This window comes from Choristoneura fumiferana, chromosome 6 (assembly GCF_025370935.1).
Source record: "Choristoneura fumiferana chromosome 6, NRCan_CFum_1, whole genome shotgun sequence".
NCBI classification, from domain to species: domain Eukaryota; kingdom Metazoa; phylum Arthropoda; class Insecta; order Lepidoptera; family Tortricidae; genus Choristoneura; species Choristoneura fumiferana.
The window spans coordinates 8723960-8745774 of record NC_133477.1 but is presented as its reverse complement, the minus strand read 5'-3'; the positions used below and the strand labels follow the sequence as shown (position 1 = coordinate 8745774).

At 38.5% G+C, this 21815-nt stretch overlaps 1 protein-coding gene across 4 annotated transcripts in view; it reads right to left on the bottom strand.

Annotated features, from left to right (window-relative positions):
* Nucleotides 1-5836: 5836 nt before the first annotated feature.
* The window catches only part of LOC141428973 (cell adhesion molecule Dscam2-like), a 50196-nt gene continuing 34217 nt past the window's right edge, over nt 5837-21815 (bottom strand). Inside the window, exons 12-34 of one of the 4 annotated variants that reach the window (XM_074089068.1) lie at nt 21551-21729; nt 21337-21482; nt 21124-21259; nt 20908-21027; nt 20046-20228; nt 19699-19843; nt 19133-19290; nt 17949-18183; nt 16513-16652; nt 15804-15874; nt 15480-15726; nt 14811-14992; nt 14595-14718; nt 14302-14431; nt 12288-12472; nt 11885-12061; nt 11579-11808; nt 11187-11499; nt 10881-11109; nt 9212-9318; nt 7378-7512; nt 6812-6895; nt 5837-5994 (exon numbers count right to left, since the gene is read on the bottom strand). In XM_074089068.1, the coding sequence (XP_073945169.1) occupies nt 5969-5994; nt 6812-6895; nt 7378-7512; nt 9212-9318; nt 10881-11109; nt 11187-11499; nt 11579-11808; nt 11885-12061; nt 12288-12472; nt 14302-14431; nt 14595-14718; nt 14811-14992; nt 15480-15726; nt 15804-15874; nt 16513-16652; nt 17949-18183; nt 19133-19290; nt 19699-19843; nt 20046-20228; nt 20908-21027; nt 21124-21259; nt 21337-21482; nt 21551-21729 (3682 nt within the window). In that variant the 3' untranslated portion in view covers nt 5837-5968. The remainder of the gene's footprint in view (nt 5995-6811; nt 6896-7377; nt 7513-9211; nt 9319-10880; nt 11110-11186; nt 11500-11578; nt 11809-11884; nt 12062-12287; nt 12473-14301; nt 14432-14594; nt 14719-14810; nt 14993-15479; nt 15727-15803; nt 15875-16512; nt 16653-17948; nt 18184-19132; nt 19291-19698; nt 19844-20045; nt 20229-20907; nt 21028-21123; nt 21260-21336; nt 21483-21550; nt 21730-21815) is intronic. The other 3 variants (XM_074089070.1, XM_074089069.1, XM_074089071.1) reach the window with 3 other exon arrangements.

The window sequence follows — 21815 nt, the reverse complement described above, 5'->3', positions numbered from 1 at the left end:
TATATGTGATTGACAAATAGCTGTGTCCATTGGTCAATACCTATACAAAGTGTGCCGTGGAAAATATCGATTATTATGTAGTTTCATAACCACTGATTATTACAAAAAAGTGCTGCTTGAAAATTAGCATTCATTACAAAGATACACCAGATCAGGCATGCCCGGATTTTATCGTATACACACCACATCACATGTTCTACATGTTTTTAGAACTGCAAGTGCCTCATCTTAGCCTAGATACGCTTGTTAGATCCCACTAGGTTCATGCGAGAAAAGTCGCGGGTAAACTCTAGTGTCGAAAAAGCTTTAGCTCTCATTATGACATAACCTATTAGGTACTTGTTTATTTACGTTGTTCCTAAATTCGAAACTTGCTGAAAGGTATTAAAGGAATCCGAAGGGATTGCAACTTATGAAAACATTATTTGATAGGACGCAAGAGACGGCATTAGAAGCCAAGGGTTTAGGTTTAACAAAAGCATCGCTGGGACGATTGTTATTTCATCGTTCATGGCTAAGTATGTCGTTGTCCTATCGGACTAGTTGGGCGGCAAAAACGAGTCACGATAGCGTATGCTAGCTTTTTCGATGATTGCCATGAGATTTGCTGGCTAGCTCAGCTCTTTTATATCTAGTTATAAGTTTGAAGAAAAAATGAAATGTATTTACCAACGACGACAATTAAAAAAGCTAGTTTTCTCTTTTAATACCTATACGTGGTATTACACAAAATACCTAGAAATGAAACAGACGTAATGAAATGACAAGGCAGGTCGTAGTTTCTTGTGATAAATGCAATAATTACGGCATAATGTGGCGAACAAGTACTCGCCTAAAGGCATGTGACCATCAGTACTCATAGACACCCACAACACTCTCATAAGCAGCGCGTTGTTAGCTTCTAATCCTAAGATGCCTCAATGTGTCAAGTGCCAGTAATTTCCCTCGATTGCCCTGTTCTTTACACCGAAAATCACAAGTGCAAGCACTGCTTATTGGCGGTAGGATTAAGATTGGCAGCGAGAAAGATTGTAAATAGTGCAGACGCTAGTCAACTCACCGTCGTACTTATTTATTTGTGGATAAATTGTAGAGTACTCATACCTATTTTTACTTAAAGTTACTTACTATCGAACCTATCCTATTGATGTGGACTGTATTAAAAAGAAAAGTAATTCAGTTTTTTTTTCAAAGAAGCACATTCAGGTGTAATAATCGTTTACTTATTACGTACCTACACGAAGCGAAGCTAAAAAAACATACCTAGTGGTCCATATATTGATTTAGGAAGGCACATGAGCGCTCTCCCGCCGGCTAATTTATTTAAACGATCTCGGTCGGCTTCGCATGTTTTAATGTCCACTCACTCTGATTGTTTTCCATTTGACCTAAATCCATCGTAAAAAATCTGGTTCCAGCCCTCGGCGTACCGAATCAATTTCGAATCAAATCCCTCGGAGATTTAAAATAAATAAGGCCAGTCTGATGTAAATTCAATATTCAAATAATTTCTTTTATATGATAAGGTAATCGACATAGAGCTTGTATTTAGGGACGTGTTATCAAGTCGACCCAAAAGTTTGCGAGGTCTGTCCGCTCCGATAACACTTGCAGGCCCGCTCCCCATCAGTCCGGATTTTGCGAATAAAATTTGCATACAAACGTGTTATGCGGGGTAATATTGCGAAACTCGTTGTGGAACTATTACGAGCGAATGCGTTTTAGAAAAGTTTGAAAGTGAGAACAAAACTAAACAGCTTCATAAAAACAAAAGTTTTTAAATATTGCCGTTCTTACAGGATTCTAAGTTAACTGAACCATAAAAGGAATAATCGCGGAAGTAGTAACGAGCCGATTCGCAGTCTTCTGTCTCTGACCCGTATAATAAACCCCAGTGAGATGTAGCCATCCAACTGTTAAACCGGCTACTTAGAGAAGGGTCTCTTGATTCGTCGACATTTTAGTGAGCTTCTGTAAATCGATCCTCACGATCCTTACGGGTAAACGACCTGAAGTTCTACGCGAAAGCCAACTGTCGCACGTTATTAACTTCATAGATTAGAAGGCCAAATCCTTAATAGAGATTTTGTCATATGTTCAAACCACTTGAGTAATTATAAGGCTACGGAGATTACTCACGCAGGTTTTAATGCTACGAAAATTAATGCTTGCTTTAAAACCCTTGATCTCTCAATCATAATTCTAATACTCAGTTCAAAGTAAAACACCTTCATTGGGTGTATGATAAAAATTGCAAAATTGGACAGTAATTACGAAAATTATTTCCGTGACAGAGTTAACATGCATATACTACATAATTAATACGTTGTGCAGACGGTTTTCCAATTAAAAAGTCGTCAGAGTCGTTCAAATCTAACAAACTCCAGCGAGACTTAAAAATGTTGAAAACATAAAAGTGGTATTTGGTTGCGTCGCTGCGAATAATTCGTGTTAAATAAAATGGAATTATGTCAACCGCGAGCCCTGGGTAACGCGATAAGTGAAAGTTAGTGTTACAGCCGAGTCCTTTGGGGAATAACGAGTGGCTGCGACCGCAGTACAGACGAAACGAGTCAGTAAGCTATCCTCAAAATTAACCTAGGTTGTAACGATGTAACGAGGCAAATAAAGACTCTTTTAACATTTAACTTACATTAACAAATCTCATGATTTGTCCTTTTTAAAAGCTGTAAGTTCAAAATTTTAAATTTCTAGCAGTATAAGTACTGCTTTCTCTTGGAAAAATCATTCATAATTTTTCAGCTGTGTGATATAAAGTTCACCTTTGTCTTGTTTAAATTATCTTGTGAAGTGAAATTTCTTAATGAGAAATTTAAAAGGCATAATAATCTTCGACGAGAACATAATAACATAAATTATTTATCTTATAAAGACGGAGACGAATTTCTGGGCACGTGTCTCCAAGTGCAACCAAACTTCGCAAGCAAATAAGTTGAACTACATACACGCGCATAAGGCTAGTCGTAGTTTAAAACTGTCTTCCTTTGACGTTTGCTGCACTCTGTACTTTTCATTTATTGTAAGTCTCCAAGAACCGAGTTCACTTACAATTAAATTGGCGGTTGTGTTTAAAATTTGTCAAATACTGTTTAGCAACCGATAAAATATTAACCACCTGTTTAATTGTTGGTGAAATCAGAACTTAGTCCCGATGTCTCGAACCCTTTACAGGTTTCGCGGTTATCTCAAGGCCAAAACTTCGACAAGTCATTATAGGACTATTAAGGAGTTCAGTAAACTACAGCTTAGAATCTTTAATGCTTGAATAATCGACAGTCCGTCGCGCAATCTAATTTAAGAGCTACTTATGTATAGATAGATTGAAATGAGGTAAATTTAAAGCCAACCACATATAAAGTGAAGAAGAAATCTCGACCGTTTAATGTTCATGTTATTAATTATATAAATATACCTAATTGTTGTTTTTGTAAGGTTCTTTCTATATTCTTCTTTTTGATTTCTTTTTGTATTGTAGATTTTTTCGCACCATACTGATATTACCTATACAGTTATAGTAAATAAAACGGTAAGACAAATGATATAAACTTTAATTGAAAAATAAAAGCACAATGGCACCTGCTGTTATTTGTCTAATGTGGCAGTTGAAGTGACTTATTTTCATGAACTCTGTAATACTACACTAAGACAAGGACCATGTTAACGCAAGATATGCTTTGCAAGCTTCAATAAGTCAATGTTAAAAATATTTGCCAACTTATGAAACAAAAAACAATTGAACATGTTGGATTTTAAAAAGTTTAATTTATAACTTTTACGACTTTTGTTACTTGTACACTAATACTTAACAAAATATGTTATTTTTATGTTCTGTAGCTCAAAACTAAGGCACGGTGCTTTTGGTGTAAAGGAAAATGTACGTTTAAATGTATGTAGGTTTTGCGGCAGGCTATCTGACACCGCGGAGAGAGTGCATTCAGCGTACTTAACATGTTTATAAGAATGAGCTTTTATACGTTTGATTTATTTGTACACTATTTATTAACAAAACTTTATAACGAATGAAATGCTAAGGTTTTGCGGCAGGCTATCTGACACCGCGGAGAGAGTGCATTCAGCGTCGCGTACTTAACATGTTTATAAGAATGAGCTATGTATACGTTTGATTTATTCTATACTCTATTTATTAAACCAAGATACTAAATTGACAGTATGAAATGTCAAATGTAAAAATGACCAGAATAATATGAATAGTGCTGCTCTCTGATTTTGGTTTACGACATTATTGCAAATAATCGGTAAAACATAATATTTTATGGAAACGAAAATAAAATTAAAGCATTCAATATTCTACTTTCCATAAGCATTGAGCTTTTAGGCAGAACTTGCTTAGAATCAAATGAAATTTAAACATCAACATCTACAAAAAGCCGAAATATCTCCCGAACGGTGGCATTTTCATTGGACCCATTTTACCTTTTTTAGAATGTCTTAAGTGCCCTACGTGTGTTAGTATGTCACAGATCCGTTCATATCTTAACATTTTATACGTATAACATAGGTACCTACCGAAACCTTTCGGTGATTACCGGTTGTGGCACATCACTATTTATGAGATGTAAAAAAACAGGTAACACATGAAACTTCATTTTAGTATCTCGGTTTAATAAATATAGAGTATAGCTTATCTAAAGCTTATTATTGTGTTATTTATATTTTATAGGCTTGACCTTGTTGTAGGAAGTAAACAAATAAATAAAATATATAAATACTTACAATACAAACGCAGCAGTGCGTTCTACGAACAGAATACTTATAAGTATTTTTAAGTTATTACCATCACGATTTGTAGAAGAGTACGCTAGTTAGTCCAGCAGGCTATTTTACCAGCCTTCCCCGATATATACTCCATATCAGTGTGTCGGTGTCTGATGTTGTTTAATTAAGAATTAAGAACAGGCAGGTTTAAGCACATGCTACAGGCTATAGGAAGGGATTGGTATGTACAGTCGAGGGCATAAATATATATACAGCCGTAGCGACAAGTATGTTTCGGTGACCTTATATTTAGTAGCATAAAGGTGTACCTACAGATATTTTTGATGTCTATGTAACGTACATTATTTATGATCTTGACTGTATACGTAGTTACGTTTCGTACAAACTATGGAAATCGGAAGTCCCGCAGAGCCTTATATTGCTATCCAACCTGTACAAAAACTGTATTTTAATTACGATCGCGAGCGTCAGAAATATTAGGCAATACGGCCTCTGATGTGAGAGTGTACAGCACCGCTCTCATTGCTCTATTGTCAGCTATGGACTCCGGACTCCAGCACTGGAGTGTGGAAGGGAAAACCACCACATTACTTTCCCAAGATGTCGTCATGAAGATTCACTACTGATTATTATGACCACTCTGCTAAACAGTGTAAAGACTTACCCCCTTATTCATAAACGACAATCAAACCTATTTTAGTTTAAATGCCGCTAAAATTCGTTTGTCCTTATCTGTCACTTCGACATTTGTATTTGTTAGGAAGGGACAAAGCATTTGTTAGTTAACATAGGCTTGTTAAGTTTTATGAATAAGGGGGTTAGAACAGAGGCCATATTGCCTAACGTTTTTGACGCTCGCGATCGCAATCAAATGACAGTTTTTGTATGCGAAATCTGTCATTTGATTGCGATCACGAGCGCCAGAAACGTTAGGCAAGACGGCCTCTGGTCTATAACAAGTAGGTAACAGCGTCGATATTTTGTCAGCTAAATATAGGTTTCTATTGTGACCGTTTCTCAAATAGCTACCTATTGAATTGACGCTTGTGCCTACGTGTGGGTTGAATAAAAAACTTAATAATATAAATAAACAATATTATTGTATAAATTTTTGTATACATATCAATATGTTTAATCGAATTTACTAATTACACCGAAGTTATATTTTTATTATTTAACTAAATAATTTGGCAGTTGTTGACTTCGTTCCTCAACTCCCTGAATCTTGTGAACAACCTGCCGAGGAAAGATTAATGGATTAAACTCATTAAGTATATAATTATCGCATTTGCATCAACATAATTTTGTTGTGGAAGGAAAATAAAGTAGGTGCCTAAGCCAAATCGCATCTCACTGTTACTTTTATATACTTAGTACATACTTCAAATGTAAATACTGGTGGCTCTTTTTACTTTAAAATGTACCTACAGTTGAGGTAAAAGATATTTTTATACTTCAGTACCTTTGTCACTAATAGGTATGCAATTGTGTCAGTTTTATACAAAAGTTCAAAACATGAGTTATCTGCTAGACCATTGCTAGATAGACCTCGACGGTACCACTGTGTGAGGTATAATTACATTACTTTTTTCTTCAAATTAAAAAAAAAAACAAATAATATCAAATAAAAAAATGTTATCACTAGGTACTATAGTGAAGTCATTTTAGGATGATCTGTCTTTTCCTTCGTCAAAAAATCTTTTTACCATCACTCTATAAGAGATATCTTTATAAGACTTATGGCGATCGTAAAATTATTTAAGCATAGCTTTATTTTTTTTATTTGTATGGACCTGGTCTGAAAATAAAATTATTTTTATTATACTAATGTATATTTAACGGGACCTAATGCCTATATCACTAAAAACAGTAGTAGCTAGTAACTTAACGTCTCAATTTAAAAATAATAGCCGATCAAAAATTTTAATCTAAAAACCAATAAATCAATTTCATCGTTACGAAAGCACATCGACCTTTTCGAGTCGTTAAGTTCGTCAATTACAATAGTTGGATAGAACTTCAGCAGATACTCGTATTTAGTGTTGTGAATTACCATTGTAATTACCGTGATCGGGGCAGTAATGGCGGCGGCGCCTGCGCCGTCGCTGAGCGTCACACGCGTCCACGCAGGTTTCTTCTGAAACACGATAATAACGTTATAGAATCATCATCATCATCCCAGCCTATATACGTCCCACTGCAGGGCACAGGCCTCCCCTCAGAATGAGAGGGCTTGGGCAGTAGTTCCCACGCGGGCCCAGTGCGGATTGGGAACTTCACACACACCATTGAATTGCTTCGCAGGTTTGTGCAGGCTTCCTCACGATGTTTTCCTTCACCGTAAAGCTCGTGGTAAATTTCAAATATAATTCCGCACATGAATTTCGAAAACTCAGAGATGCGAGCCGGGGTTTGAACCCACGAACCTCTGCTTGAGAGGCCATAGGTCAAACCACTCTGCCACAGGTACTGTTCCATTTAAGACTAGTGCTCTGTACTGGTAAAATGCCACGGTCTCTTTTGTTCGAATAGACGGAGACGGCATCAGATTTAACAGTCGGTTAACGCAATCAATGGATGGTGAAACAGCCCCTTAGTATTGTATACTGTACAACTTACCATCGCAGCAAGGCGGGTGGGCGGGCGGCGCGGCGTCGTCGTCGTGCCGGGCTAATGCGCGCAGCTGGAGCGTGTATGCGCGTGAGTCGCCCGCCGGGCCCGCGAACGTCGCGTACGGACTTATCTCGTACACATCTATAACGAGAAGACCAGTTAAGACATTGGGAATATATAACAAAGATCAATTAACAATAACAGAGTATAATACATAGAAATTCCAAAATGTGTGTGTGATTTCACTTTCAGATTTGAACTCTTTATTTGCTTTAACTATTGCTTTATTTGCCAACTAAAACGACTAAAAATTTATTTGATTCACAGCGATTAAAAATGTAATTTTCCAATTAATGGAAAAACTATCTGGTTTTCAGGGTTAGAAAAAGTGTATATTTTTCAGAGTCGCGTCAATTATTATTTTATGGTACCCCGCTGAGATGTACACCTATGTAACTGCCAGCTGTTCAGTGACCTACACATTTTTAGGGTTCCGTAGCCAAAATGGCAAAAACGGAACCCTTATAGTTTCGTCATGTCTGTCTGTCTGTCTGTACGTCCGCGGCTTTGCTCAGGGACTATACCCCATACCCCACACTACAAGGTTGGATGAGAAATAAAAACCACCCCCACCTTCCGTCTATGAGAAATACTCTAAAAAAATGTTTTTAAATTTTTTATTGTACCATTTTGTCGGCATAGTTTACATATAGGTACGTATATTCGTGCAAAATTACAGCTTTCTTGCATTGATAGTCCCTGAGCAAACCCGCGGACGGACAGGCAGACAGACAGACATGGCGAAACTATAAGGGTTCCGTAGCCACAATGGCAAAAACGGAACCCTTATAGTTTCACCATGTCTGTCTGTCTTAAAACTAGAACTCCGAAAATGTAATAATAAACGCCAAGGGTTAATTACCCAATAAAAGTTCAAGTTTATAAAGCATATCTAAATAACATTGTGTTACCCGTTATTAAGTGTAGTCCCTTGATAAATCCACTGATGTTTCGGGGACTGTAATTAAAATCAAGGTCACATAAGCCCTTCATTTGTGAAATGACCTCATAACGGGGTCGTGAAATCCCATTCATAAATGGATGGCGAGCTTGTAACGGTCAAGCGTGGTTTACGTGGTTTATTTCTCTCGTTCACGTAAATTTGTAACGTCCCCAAGCTCGTACGTAAGTTTATGTTAGTTCGAAATTGAAACCGTATTTTGCATAAAGTAGAATAGCTTTTGTAACCATTGAGATGAGTAACGTCGGTGGTTGAGATGTTTGCTGTCCGAAGCGTAGCTACATGGAACGTTTGCCAAACTGGATTTAGGCGCGACTATAAACACTGAAGCTTACGTAAAAGGTTACACCATTGGTCAGAGTAAAATTTTAAAGAACTGTAACATTAATCAGAATGTTAACGATTTTAAACATTTTATTGAGGTGTAAATAAAGTTTTTCAGTGTAATATAGGAAAAAATTAAAACTTATAAATCTAAAATGGAGGAAGCCTATGAGTAGCATATCTAGCGAATACCTAATATTAGAAGAATAAAGATTTGAAAAAATTCAGCGAAAATTTAAGAATCGAACAGTTAGGTTTTCTGTTCGTTTTTTTACTACAAAGCGGGAAATGTTTCTACTTGTCATGTCTCATGAGCCTAGCGAGCGAATGTGCACTTTGATGCACAGTGAAGTACAATTGAGTACAAAAAAATCTTTACACTTTAGTACCTTATCACTGTATGCTTTCTGTCAATTTTATACTTAAGTTAAAAACATGAAGTGACAGCGACAAGGTACTAAAGTTCTGTACTTGATCGCCAATTTTTTGCCTTACCTGGAGGGTCCGGTGGCAGTTTGGGAGTCTGATGCGGGGGCGCCCGATACGTCCCGCATGTTGGTTTCTCGGCGCTAGTGGTCACTCTGGCGACGCCACCGTCGCTTCTATAAAATATCTCTCTCTTTAAATGTCTATTGGAGAACAACTTAAGAGAAATAAGCTACTAGCTGTTGTGCACCGAGTCCTGTAAGAGGTAGTTAACTAGGATATACACTTTGTCGGGATGAAAAATAGCTTGTTTATCTGGAATATCGTAACTTTGAAATTCGGCAGAAAAATAAATACCTAAATAAGCAAACAAACAAAAAAAGCTTACTTACAGCCTAATATACATGTAAACAGGCTAGCAATATTTGTTTGTACCAATGTAATAAAATTAAGAACGACAGATCACTGTCATCTGATATGTGATCATGAAATAGGAAACTATAAATTTACAACAATGGAACTTTGTGATATATATGTAGGTATCGTTCAGTCTCATTTATTCACTCTTATTAACTAAACGTTACATGCCTACTAAATTGTACTTTATTTAACTATTAGCTCTGTTACTGCATAAATAATCAAAGCTACATTCCAATTGAAAATGTACTAAATCCCTCCACATTTTATGGAGTGTGAAACCTGAAAATAGGCGAGTAGAAGACTTTCCCGAGTGCTGGCTCGTAGCTATAAATTATTTGTGATAGCGAAGTGCCTTCTGTAGCGCGCTTAACCTCACTATTTTTCCACAAGGGAATATATTTTACATCTTAGTAGCCCCGTTATGTTGAAGTCGTAACTGAAAATGGGTAGGTTTATGTGATATTTGACTATAAGTTAACTTATTGGCGCTGAAGTTTATTTGTGAATAAATTAAATGTTGCTTTGTCTATCAAAATATCATTGAACCAAATTCTTGTTTCATATTGAAGTCACAATGTATGTAATGTAGCCTCTACTTGACATGTGTATAATTACGCAACGTAAGCCTTGTCTTAAAAAACATGCTAAAAATATTTAAAAGCAATTTAACTTCTTACAGGCACCTATCGTCTATATCGTTTATACTTTCCGCCATAGCAACAGAATTCCAGGAAAGATTTAGCATTTTCCGAAACAAACTCATATTTTCCACAAACCGTATATTAGAGAAAAATACGGCGTGATGTATAGCGTCGTTATTACTTTAATATTTTGTACTCTGGAGGACAGGCGATATTAAAACTCGTGTCATACATCGTTAGCGCTCAGACGCGCGACGAGTGAAAAGGGTCGATGGAGGTAGACCCGTTTAATTGTCGGCAAAGAGGCCTGTGTCAGCACCTTGTCACCCGCAGATCACCATGCCTAACGAATCTACGCTGATTTGAATATTTTTTGCTTTCTCTGCTCAATCAGTGATCGTTAAGGAAATGCATTTAGAGATTATGTAGATATTAAATCTGCAGTTTTAACTTTAAAGAAAGAAAGAAAAAATATTTATTAATTCAGTTCTTCACTTAAGTTCGCTATAACCAGAGAGATAGTAGGTATTTAGTTATTTCACTATCGAACTTAAAAAAAAAATCTGGTTCTTAATTATTTTGAAAAGTCCAATAACATATTGTATTGACGGAAATAGCATTACATCGATCTAATGATAATACTGTTGATTGCCAGAGGCGCACGTTAGGCAGCTCACCTTTTTCTTCTAAGAAGAATAGCTAAAATAGTAAGTGCAGCAAGTGACAGCGCTGCGCAGAGGGCTAGCAGTAAGGCCAGTTCCCCAGCGGTGGCAGGGAACGGTGCATCCACTTCCTCGGCATACCCACCATCGGCCGGGGTCGTGGTAAATTCGTATACTTCCCGCGTCCAGCCCGCTTCGTTTGACGCACGGGCTGCTACACGGTACCTCGAACCAGGCGTTAAGCCTGCAAAAAAAAACAGCTCATCAACTTCATTGTATACTTACTTAAATATCGAGATAACTTTTAGTTTTCCAACTTACCGCCTAGAATCACTTCACCTCCAACAGGCACATCTCTAGCACCGGCAACTCCTGAACCGGCCCATTCTAATCTCAAAGCTACTGGTCCACAACCGCCGTCACCCCAAATGCTCGTATCGAATCTGGCATGAGTGGCGTTGACTCTGATCCACCTCGAGTCTGAAGGCGCGACAGGGGGACCGCCAGTGGTACGAATTGCTATCTCAGTCCCGGGAGGTCCCCCAGCTGACCCATAAGCTCTGTATGCTGAACCGCAGCGAAGACCCGGTAATGTCAAGGGACCAGGACTGGCGGGTTGCACCCTCCATTCACCCTATAATAAAACTCAACTGAGAAACAAACTTCATATATAGAATGATGGAAAATATTAGCAAGGGAAGTCTGGTAGGTACCTCAGGAGCAGCTAATCTCCAGTGTAAACTATACGACTTAGGCACAGCATGCCCAGAAACTCTGGCAGCAGGGCGTATTTCAAGTTCCAATTCCCTTGAGCGTGCATCTAGCAAGGCTAAGGCTGGTGGAGCAGGTGGCCGTAGTACTACAACTCTCCACGTAGCTGAATCAGAGCCATGAGGATTCTCAGCAACACAGGTGTAATTATCAGCGTGTGATAATTCTAGACCTAACAAAAGACAAATTTTATTTTCATTGCATAATTTAGGTTAATTTTGGTAAACTATAAATTCAAGATCGACTACCTCTTATCAAAAGAGCGTCTCCATCGAGGTGGAAAGGTGACCGAGGGTGCAGAGGGCTTCCGCCACGCAGCCACCTCTTAGCTGGAGGTGGCGTGCCTCCAACAACGCATCTTAGTGACAAGGAGCTGCCAGCAGCTCCTACTGCCACGTCGCCAAAAGAAGATATACGTGCTGGAGCTACACGAGAAAAAAAAACATGCTTGTGATTGATGCATCATAGACTAAAATTATTGTTTAGACTCTTTATGGCTACTTTCTGTAAAAAAACCGATTAAGTAGTTAAACCTTTAATATTCCATGCATTTTGACACTACTAAACTGAACTTGATAATTTTTGATAACACGTGGCCATAACGAAACAAAATTTGAGGACGAATGTAATTTCTGTTGCTTTGTTCCTTACCCAAAGCACTGGTTTGACAAGCAACAGCAGGTGATGGCGGCCCTTCCCCAGCAATAGTTGCGGCGTGGACCCATGCTTCGTAAGTCCGTCCAGCTCTTAAGCCTCGAAGGGTTCTCATGCACTCAGTGTATGTACCCTCGCTTTCGGAACATGCATTAACACGAGTCGAATTTGGCTCTTGAGATCTAAAAAGAACATTACTATTAGTATTATTTGATCAACACGTGAGAAACCACTAAAGGACTGAAAACTCTATGGTACACAGGGTGTATCTGACATACACCCTGTGTACATAACTTTAGATTTTGTAACTTTTTAAAAAACTAACATTTAGATAATTTATTGATCCTCAAAGATTGGACATTTGGTGTTATCGCTGTCTCATGGTACAAGGGCAAAATTTCCTTGGTATGGCGCCCTTTAAAAAAATCTGCTCCATTTAGAATCTCTAAGCATTATTTTATTAAGGGGCTACCTGAGGTTTTCATCGATTTTTGACAAGTTTTGAATCGTATCTCCTTTTCGTACCTTCTTTTGCACTACAGATTGAATTATAAGTCAAACGGCTACCGGTTCATCAACCTTTTATCTCCATTTTTGTGTACCGGATTTTGAAAAAAAATGAATAGCTACTTCAATTTGTATGAAATAAAAAAAAACACTTATTGACGTGAAAGATCTAACATATACTAAATCTACATATTTGGGTTTGTCTTTGACGTCTCTAAAAACGTGTCGAGGGTTTTCATTTGAAACTAATTAACACAAAAGTTATGGCGAGAAAACCAGTTTTTTGGCCTAAAATTGTTCAAATTTGATGCCAAATATCTCGAAGACAATGAACTTTGAAGTAAATATGGGATACTATATTGCTTAAAGCCGCATTGTTGTTAATATAATAAGCTACAAAAAGAAGCCGTGGTGGCCTAGTTGAAGCCGTGGTGGCCTAGTGGTTTGACCTATCGCCTCTCAAGCAGAGGGTCGTGGGTTCGAACTCCGGCTCGCACCTCTGAGTTTTTAAGAAATTCATGTGAGTAATTACATTTGAAATTTACCACGAGCTTTGCGGTGAAGGAAAACATCGTGAGGAAACCTGCACAAACCTGCGAAGCAATTCAATGGTGCGTGCGAAGTTCCCAATCCGCACTGGGCCTGCGTGGGAACTATGGCCCAAGCCCTCTTGTTCTGAGAGGAGGCCTGTGCCCAGCAGTGGGACGTATATAGGCTGGGATGGTGATCTCGAAGACAATGAACTTTGAAGTAAATATGGGATACTATATTGCTTAAAGCCGTTGTTGTTAATGTAATAAGCTACAAAAAACATTAGAAAACTAAGGAATTCATATTGAAGGTCATTGGGGCATGGGATCCCCTTAATGCTGTTAATTTAGGGGCTGTTTCATCATCCATTGATTAGTGTTAACTGGCGGTTAGGTGTGATGCCGTCTCCGTCTACTCGAACAAATCAAATAGAGACGGCATCGCACCTAACCGCCAGTTAACACTAATCAATGGATGGTGAAACAGCCCCTTAGTATTGTATTTTATACATCGAAAATTACATTCGATCTACATGAAAAAATTAAATGAACACTTTTTTTATGTCAAATAGCTGGCAAACGAGCATGCGGGTCACCTGATGGGAAGTGATCACCGCCGCCCATGGACACCTACAGCATTATTAGGTCTGCGGGTGCGCTGCCAGACTAAAAGGGGGGGCTGCGGATCCCCCACTCACCGTACAAACACAGTAGCAAAACTACTATTTCGCGCCTGTATGCTGTGGGAGTGTGGTACTAACCCGGTCAAGCCGGCCCATTCGTACTGCAGCCAGCAAGTGGTTACATTAAGGCTCTACCACACTGGACATGTTTTAAAAAGTTTTAGACCAAAAGTAATTCACTTAAGTGAGTAGAATCGAATCTTGCATTTAAAGCCCGGTCAGAGGCAGGAGGAGTAAAGCATGGTCAGAGGCGTCTTGTAAATATTATTATTATTGTGCTGTTGAATTTACCCAGACAAGTCTTTTACATATAGTATGTAATGCGTGAGCCTTCCGTTTGGTTCCGGGGGCGGCAGCCACGATGCTCGCAGCGACCGCTCCGTCAGTGCAATCAGTTTCATACCTCCAGGCGCACTCGGTACTGCCAAAATAATAAGCTAGTTGGAATTTATTTTGAGTTTATAGAACAAATCCAAGGATATGGATGCAAGAAGTGAAAAGTTTAAAGAGCAAAGTTCATCATTCTAGCAAAGCATAGCTAAAACCGTAAGTCAGGTTTTTATGTTTTTAAAAATTTGACTAACCATCCTCGTCTGTCCGACACACTTGGGGAGCTGACAGTGGACCATCTCCAGCCGCATTATGCGCCCGAACCCTGATTTCGTATTCAGCGTACGGAGTCAAACGTGATATGGTCGTTTCTTCACCCTAATTGAACAGTGAAGAGATAAATTACTCCTTTATCATGCCAATCTGTCACAATATCAGTTGTAAATAGCCATAAAGTTACATGTACTCACCTGAACACGTAGAAATGCTTCTTGGGTTGGAAGCAATGGATCTGCATCGAATCTCGTATATTGTATTGTGTAATGGGTTATAATGCCGCCTCTAGTATCTACGTCAGGTGGCCTCCAAGAAGCCTTAAGTGAGGTCGCTCCACTTGACTTACAACTCAGTCCTTCAGGGCCGCCCGTCGGAGCTACATTATCAAACAGAAAAAAGTTTACTTTTAGTAGAGCTCTGAGCATTTCGAGTATTCCTTTTGAGCGCCAAAAATGCTAACAAAGTCAGCGTTCACAAGTGCCATCAATTTGATCTGAACCATTTGACCTATATAGGAAAGGGTACGCTCCAATTAAGCCATTTTGCATTTTGATGCGAAAATTTACGATCGCCGCTTCCCGTCGATAACAGCGCAATGCGGATTTATTCACGAGTGCAGCGACAAAAGTTTAAAACAAAACTTGAAAAGGCAACGTTCCCGCTTAAGTTTTTCCGTTGTGGACGAAGCAGTTTAATTTTACGCAAATTAATGGATTGAATTCGCATAATAACGACACAGCTTAAATTTCATAAATCAACTTTATGCTGGTGAAATTATGTAAACGTTGGGCGGAGTTTTAACGGCTTTTACTCGAAATCGGCTTAAAATATTCCATGAAAATATAGACCGTACATTTACTTACGTGATTCAAGAGTATGACGATAGTGGGTCGGGGAAACTGGCCCAGTCCCTGCTGCATTATAAGCCCGGACAGTGACACCATATCGAGTTGCAGGCTTGAGTCCTCTTATAGTCGTGCTAGTTGCATCCGCACTAGCTCCGCTTTCCGATCCTGGACTGTCATTAAGAGTGCCCTGTCCTTCCTGGGAAACCCACCACCGAATCGTGTAGCCTAAAAGCGTACCGTGCCACGTTTCTCTCGGCGGCGGCTGCAAAATTTTATACAAGTTGTTTTACGTTCAACAATTTGCACTGGTACCTGCATGAAATGGTTTGTTCACGTTACCTGCCACGTTATGTGTAGTTCGCGCGCCCTAAGTGACCGCACAGTGATTTCACGCGGCGCGCCGCCCGGAGCTGTGCAATTAACAAAACGCCGTGTCAAAATAATGTTTCAGCACTTACATTTTATGAGCGCGTAATACAACGGCATGTAGGGCATAAAATAGCTTTCATCATCATCATCCCAGCCTATATACGTCCCACTGCTGGGCACAGGCCTCCTCTCAGAACAAGAGGGCTTGGGCCATAGTTCCCACGCGGGCCCAGTGCGGATTGGGAACTTCACACGCACCATTGAATTGCTTCACAGGTTTGTGCAGGTTTCCTCACGATGTTTTCCTTCACCGCAAAGCTCGTGGTAAATTTCAAATGTAATTCCGCACATGAATTTCGAAAAACTCAGAGGTGCGAGCCGGGGTTTGAACCCACGACCCTCTGTTTGAGAGGCGATAGGTCAAACCACTAGGCCACCATGGCTCATAAAATAGCTTTACGGCGTATTAACGGTTACAGACGTTACATAAAATTGGATGACCCCACATAGAGTCCATTATTTAACTATAGACATCATGACCTCGTTAAATTCCGAAATGAGGTACTCATTGTTTTGAGGAAATATATAAAAAAACCCTAGTAATTTCAGGATGATGAACGGCTTTCAAGCAAAATTTTCAGGTAGTACACTTTCTTACTAAATCTTTAAACAAACTGACCTTCTTCCCTAGTGGTGAAATGCAGCGGCGACGTGTACGCAGAGGCGCCGACGTCATTGTAGGCGGCGAGCCTGAGAGCGTATCGGGTGTCCGGCAAGAGCCCCGGCACGGACGCGCCGGCACGACCCGGCCCTTCCGACCTGATAGACATACGCGCTCAAAGCCTCTATTTAAAGTTTTAAAGTAAATCTATACTACCAAGATAATTATAGGGGTTATTTGAACTCTGGAACTACACAGCCAATTTAAAACTTAATTATTTTACTAAGAAGTAACAAGGTCTACCTACTGAAAAGTCATGGTAGCTCAGTGATTTGGCCTCTAGTTTCTCAATCAAAGGATATTTATACATTAAAAAAAAAAAACGATTTGGCTAAAAACTTAAATACCAGGTAATACTTTCTAATAATTAACGAAAAGGAAATGAAGAAAAGCACGATGTATATAAATATTTTTGCTGCATTTTCGCAATGCTTGTAACGATATTTGTATGTGCTGATGATACAAATACTACCAAAACTACCAAAGCTATTTGTTAATGGAATAATTATTACACTTTATTGCTGAGCTTATTATGTAAACGAAAGCGATATCTTTACTAATAAAGACATTGTTGATCAAAGTAAAACAAAGCAATCGGGGCCAAGATCAGAAAGTCAAACTCAACTTTTCTTCAGCCGAACTTTTTTTATTAAATCTTATTAAATGAGCGTTATTTTAATAAAAACGGTTAATGTGCCTTTATGCTATTATTAGGCAGCTTTTGATCTCATACCTCATTTTCAAACAAAGTGGCCACTTTCAATAAGCAAGGTTATGTCAATTATTTACTAATTTTCTTCAGTTAGTACTAAAAAGATCCATTTTGTTGGTACGACAATCAATACAGAGGATGTTTCTACTTCTACTTGTCTTAAATAGTAAAAAAAGACTCTTAACCTAAAATTTTATTTTGTGTGATCCATGTATTTGGATGAATTGTGTGATTAATTTATTACCAAATTGGATAGGTACTGCTGTGAATTATTTACGTGTCCTGTCCGAAACAATCAATTAACCTTATAATGAACATTAAAATAAATCAGAACTTTAAAGCTTACCTATTTTATTGCATTGAAAATGGATACTTTGGTTGAACATTTTGAACTTTGAGGTTTAAAGCAAATCTACGATATCTCAAACCAGGATAGACCTTTCTTTATATTCAAAGATTTTTGTAGTTTCTTCATTAATTCTACATATGACAATAAGGACAAATATGGTTCACTACTGCAACTAATACCCGGAATACACATGCCAGTAGCTTGCGCATTTTTTACAAGTAGCTTGTAGGCTTACTTCATATTTGTATGAAATTTGACGAACGTTTGCCAGCTACAGGCACAAAAATGTGTAAGCTATAGACATAAGTATTCCGGGCTTTAATTACTACTTACGCGACATTGAGCAAGTCGGAGTTAGCCAAGGTCAGATTGAGTACTTCGGGCAAGTCCCAGTTGTCAAGTAGCGATGTCAGTGGCGTATCCAGTGGTGCCTTCAAGTCGCGATTTAGTGCTCTGTACTGGAGCGAGTAGTGGGACACTAGCGCTCCCCGGGCTAGTCTCCACGTGACACGAGCTCTTCGGGACCAGACCTCCGATATACGCACTTCTTCCGGGATATTTGGGCGTTCTGTGTCACAAACGGGATTTTTCATTTCTCCGTCCACCAACGAGATGGACGGATGACAAAGTCGCGGGTTCACGAATGCAACCTGCTTCCAACCGAGGCAACTGGAGGTCTATGGGGGAGGTTTATGTCCAATAGTGGACGTCCTATGGCTGACATGATGATGATGATGATGTACACACAGTGACTACCATGAACATTGATAACTCTTTCTAAAATTAAAAAAAAACCTTTAGTTTTATGATGAGTTCACGTACGAATTTAATAAAAGTATCACACACTGATGGAAATTCAAAAAAAAAATACAAAATATTTTATTGGCTAATACGAATAAAAAAGTATCACACACTGATGGGTAAAACAGCTAAGTGACGTGTAGTACGTTTTGATCATGACACCTGCAATATCATTGTCTTTCCATACCTACTTACTCAATTTTGAATTCTATCAAAATGTAGTCCTGATAATTTCGTTGGTTTCGTTTTTTTTATGATTGCATTATCGGCGATAGTTCTGTAGTATGGCAATTGGCCACTTTTAGTGTTTAGCAGTAACACAATAGTTTACTGCTACTTAAACGCATATTGCTCGTATCAGCGACAATCGTAATGTATATACTCTAAGGTTGATTTAATGAATGGGGTCTTGTTCTCTTGACGCACACCTACAGCTATCGCCCTATTGACCACCACGTACCATCTCCTTATATTACAGTTCTACGCTAAAAAATGAAAGGCTATTCTAAAACAACATATAAATTACTTGCAAATTTAAAAAAAAATGTTTTTTTCTATTTCATAATGAAGCAAATGAATGCGTTCGTTAATTATATCCTTTTTTACTTTTAATGTGATTTCATTTTTGTCACAACGTAAAACTTCATTAATTTCAATCTTAACTTTATGGTAAATAAACAGCTTTTTCTTTTTCTTAATAAGTATATATTACATACCTTTAACATATAAACGATACATCAACTCGTCGTTGCCGTAGAGATTCCTCGCCAGACAGCGATACTCTCCCGCGTGCTCGGGTCCCGCATGCGTTATTGTTATTTCTGACACCATCCCTCCATTACCAGTGTCTCTTGTTTCGATGCCCCCGGCGCCGCTACGAATTGTTGAAAAGATACATAGGAATAATTAAATATGTGACTCGGAGCATGGCATCCGGAATGTTTGGCTCGTAGCTATGACATATGGGGCAAAAATATTCGTATATTGTATTTACGAATAAAGGAATTTAATTTTATGTAAACTGGATCTTATAATGAGATATATATTCGAAGAGCTAAATCAATTCTGTCGTCATGATAGTAGCTTGCATGAGTATAAAGACCTTACTTGGTAGAAAAATCCTGAAGAATCATACGCATATATTAGAAACACTCGCACACGTTACATAATTAAATCGGTAGGCAGTAAAATAGAGAGGGAATGCGATAAAGAAATGATTATAAAATCATGATTATTTTTAATAGTTCTTATTATTTTGTAGAAAAGTAAATAAAAAACTTACTGCAAAGCTAAAGGTCTCGAGTCATGAGTCCAATGTAGGTGTATTTCTGGCTCTCCACTAACCACACACAACAGTCTCGCCGTAGAACCTCTCACCACCCATCTAGTTTCACCTCCGTTTCCACCTCTATGAAGTCTAGGCGGTTCTATACAAAACAAAGAAAAATAGGCTACAGTTCCATGAAAATGATAACGGTGATGATGAAAATGATGAGATTTGACTGTAACTGCAAAAAAAATAGTGATTGTGTAAACTAGGCAAATAAAAAAAATGTTAATGTTAGGTAGGTACTTAAAAACTTGAAGTACTTCGTTTCCGAAAAAATCAATAATAATTATTTTAGTTACCTCTTACGTCTAAGTAGAAGCTATGGTGTATAAAAGCACGTTGGGCCCGAGCAGTACATCGATACCAGCCTTCATGCTCCGGAACGGCAGCTTTGAGCCAAACAGTTCCATCCAACAGAATGGAACCTCCATCAGAATCTCTTGCATCTTGACCAAACAGTACATGACGCCAGTTCTCTCCATCTATGGAAAGTGTTTCACATTTATTGTGTTGGACTCACTTTAACCACCTAACACATACTAGGGCTAACGCAAACCACCAGTAGGTGAGACTGCAGAAATTATTCAATTTGTCAATGTTATAGTCCATGTAATTTTCATTGAATAAGGTATAGTTACGTTTTAATGTTCTGAGACCGAATTCAGACTCACAGCAGATTTTTCCCCGGATGATGAATGTGCATACATAAATCTGCCATTCCGTGTGCTGGTTTGTACTAGCTTATATTATAATCATACCTACTATAAGTAGAAAAAACAGGAAAAAAGAGAAAGAAAAAGAAGATGGCCTGCCAAGTTGTTTTCAAGTGGTAACCGTTACGGTGCGAGCACTGAAAAGACCCCCACCCGATAGACTGATGATGATACGGTCTAAGCCGCGGATCATAGTTAGTAAATAAGGGCTGCAAACGTTCACTGTGATGCTTGTAGAACAACGCCTAGTCCAACAGTGAATGTCTTGAGGAAAATGTCGATGATGATAAACTATAGGTAGAGTCATTCACGATGACGCGTGCCGTGGTTCTTATTACAATGTCATTAATGGCTAATTTTGATAAAATCAAGCGTCTTCGTGGATGGCACTAGGTATACAATTCTAACAAAATCAGCAATTGTTGTGATTTCAGTATCGAAATCTCACCAGAAGAATATTCCCAAGAAACTCTTGGAGCTGGCTGTCCTTTAGCGGAGCAAGGCAGCAACAGAGAAGCGCCAGCTGACACTGATGTGTTCTGTGTACGCCAAACCCACGACGGAGATTCTGCGCGATACAACTGTACATTATGTTATGTTTCATTAACTATTTAATTTGATAGATTTGCTGGATTCACGTGATGTTTTCAGTAATTTTATTTACCTTTAACGTTAAGAGATGCAGAGTGGCTTACACTTCCAAATTCATTCGATGCTTTGCACGAGTAGTCTCCACTGTGCGCTGAGGTAAGGTCTTGTATAATCAATATAGTAAAAAAGTCCATATTTTTCTGCTCAACCTAAAATTTTTATAAACGATTACTTAAATATATACTTTAAAAAGAAAATGCCTTATTTTACAGAATTAACTATTCACCTTTAATAAAGATGGAATGGGCAAATTGTCTTTGTGCCACGTAAACTGAATAGGTTTGTCACCTGAAACCAAACTACAAGTAGCTTGTGTACTGCCACCCACTTCGAGCTCTTCGGGAAACAGGAAAGGAGCTATTTTTGGAGGTTCTGTAAAAAAATAAATTACTTAAAAAAACACTACAAAAACGAAAGAATTGCGAATGTTATTAACTTACTGTGAACTTCAATGCGAACAGTTCTTCTGGCTAGTTCGCCACTTTCCGCTTTAACTTCGCATGTATAAGCACCAGCTATAGTACTTCGAATGGAAGGTAGTCTTAACATTCCTCTCTCATCATTGGAATCAACAGCTATATCTACTGCGGTTCCATCCTCTCGACGCCAAAGCACTTCTCTAAAAATAATAGCATTTATTTAATATCTTTTAACTTAATCACCTGTCATTGTAAAACACAGCTTGTTTTTTTTTTCGACTGGATG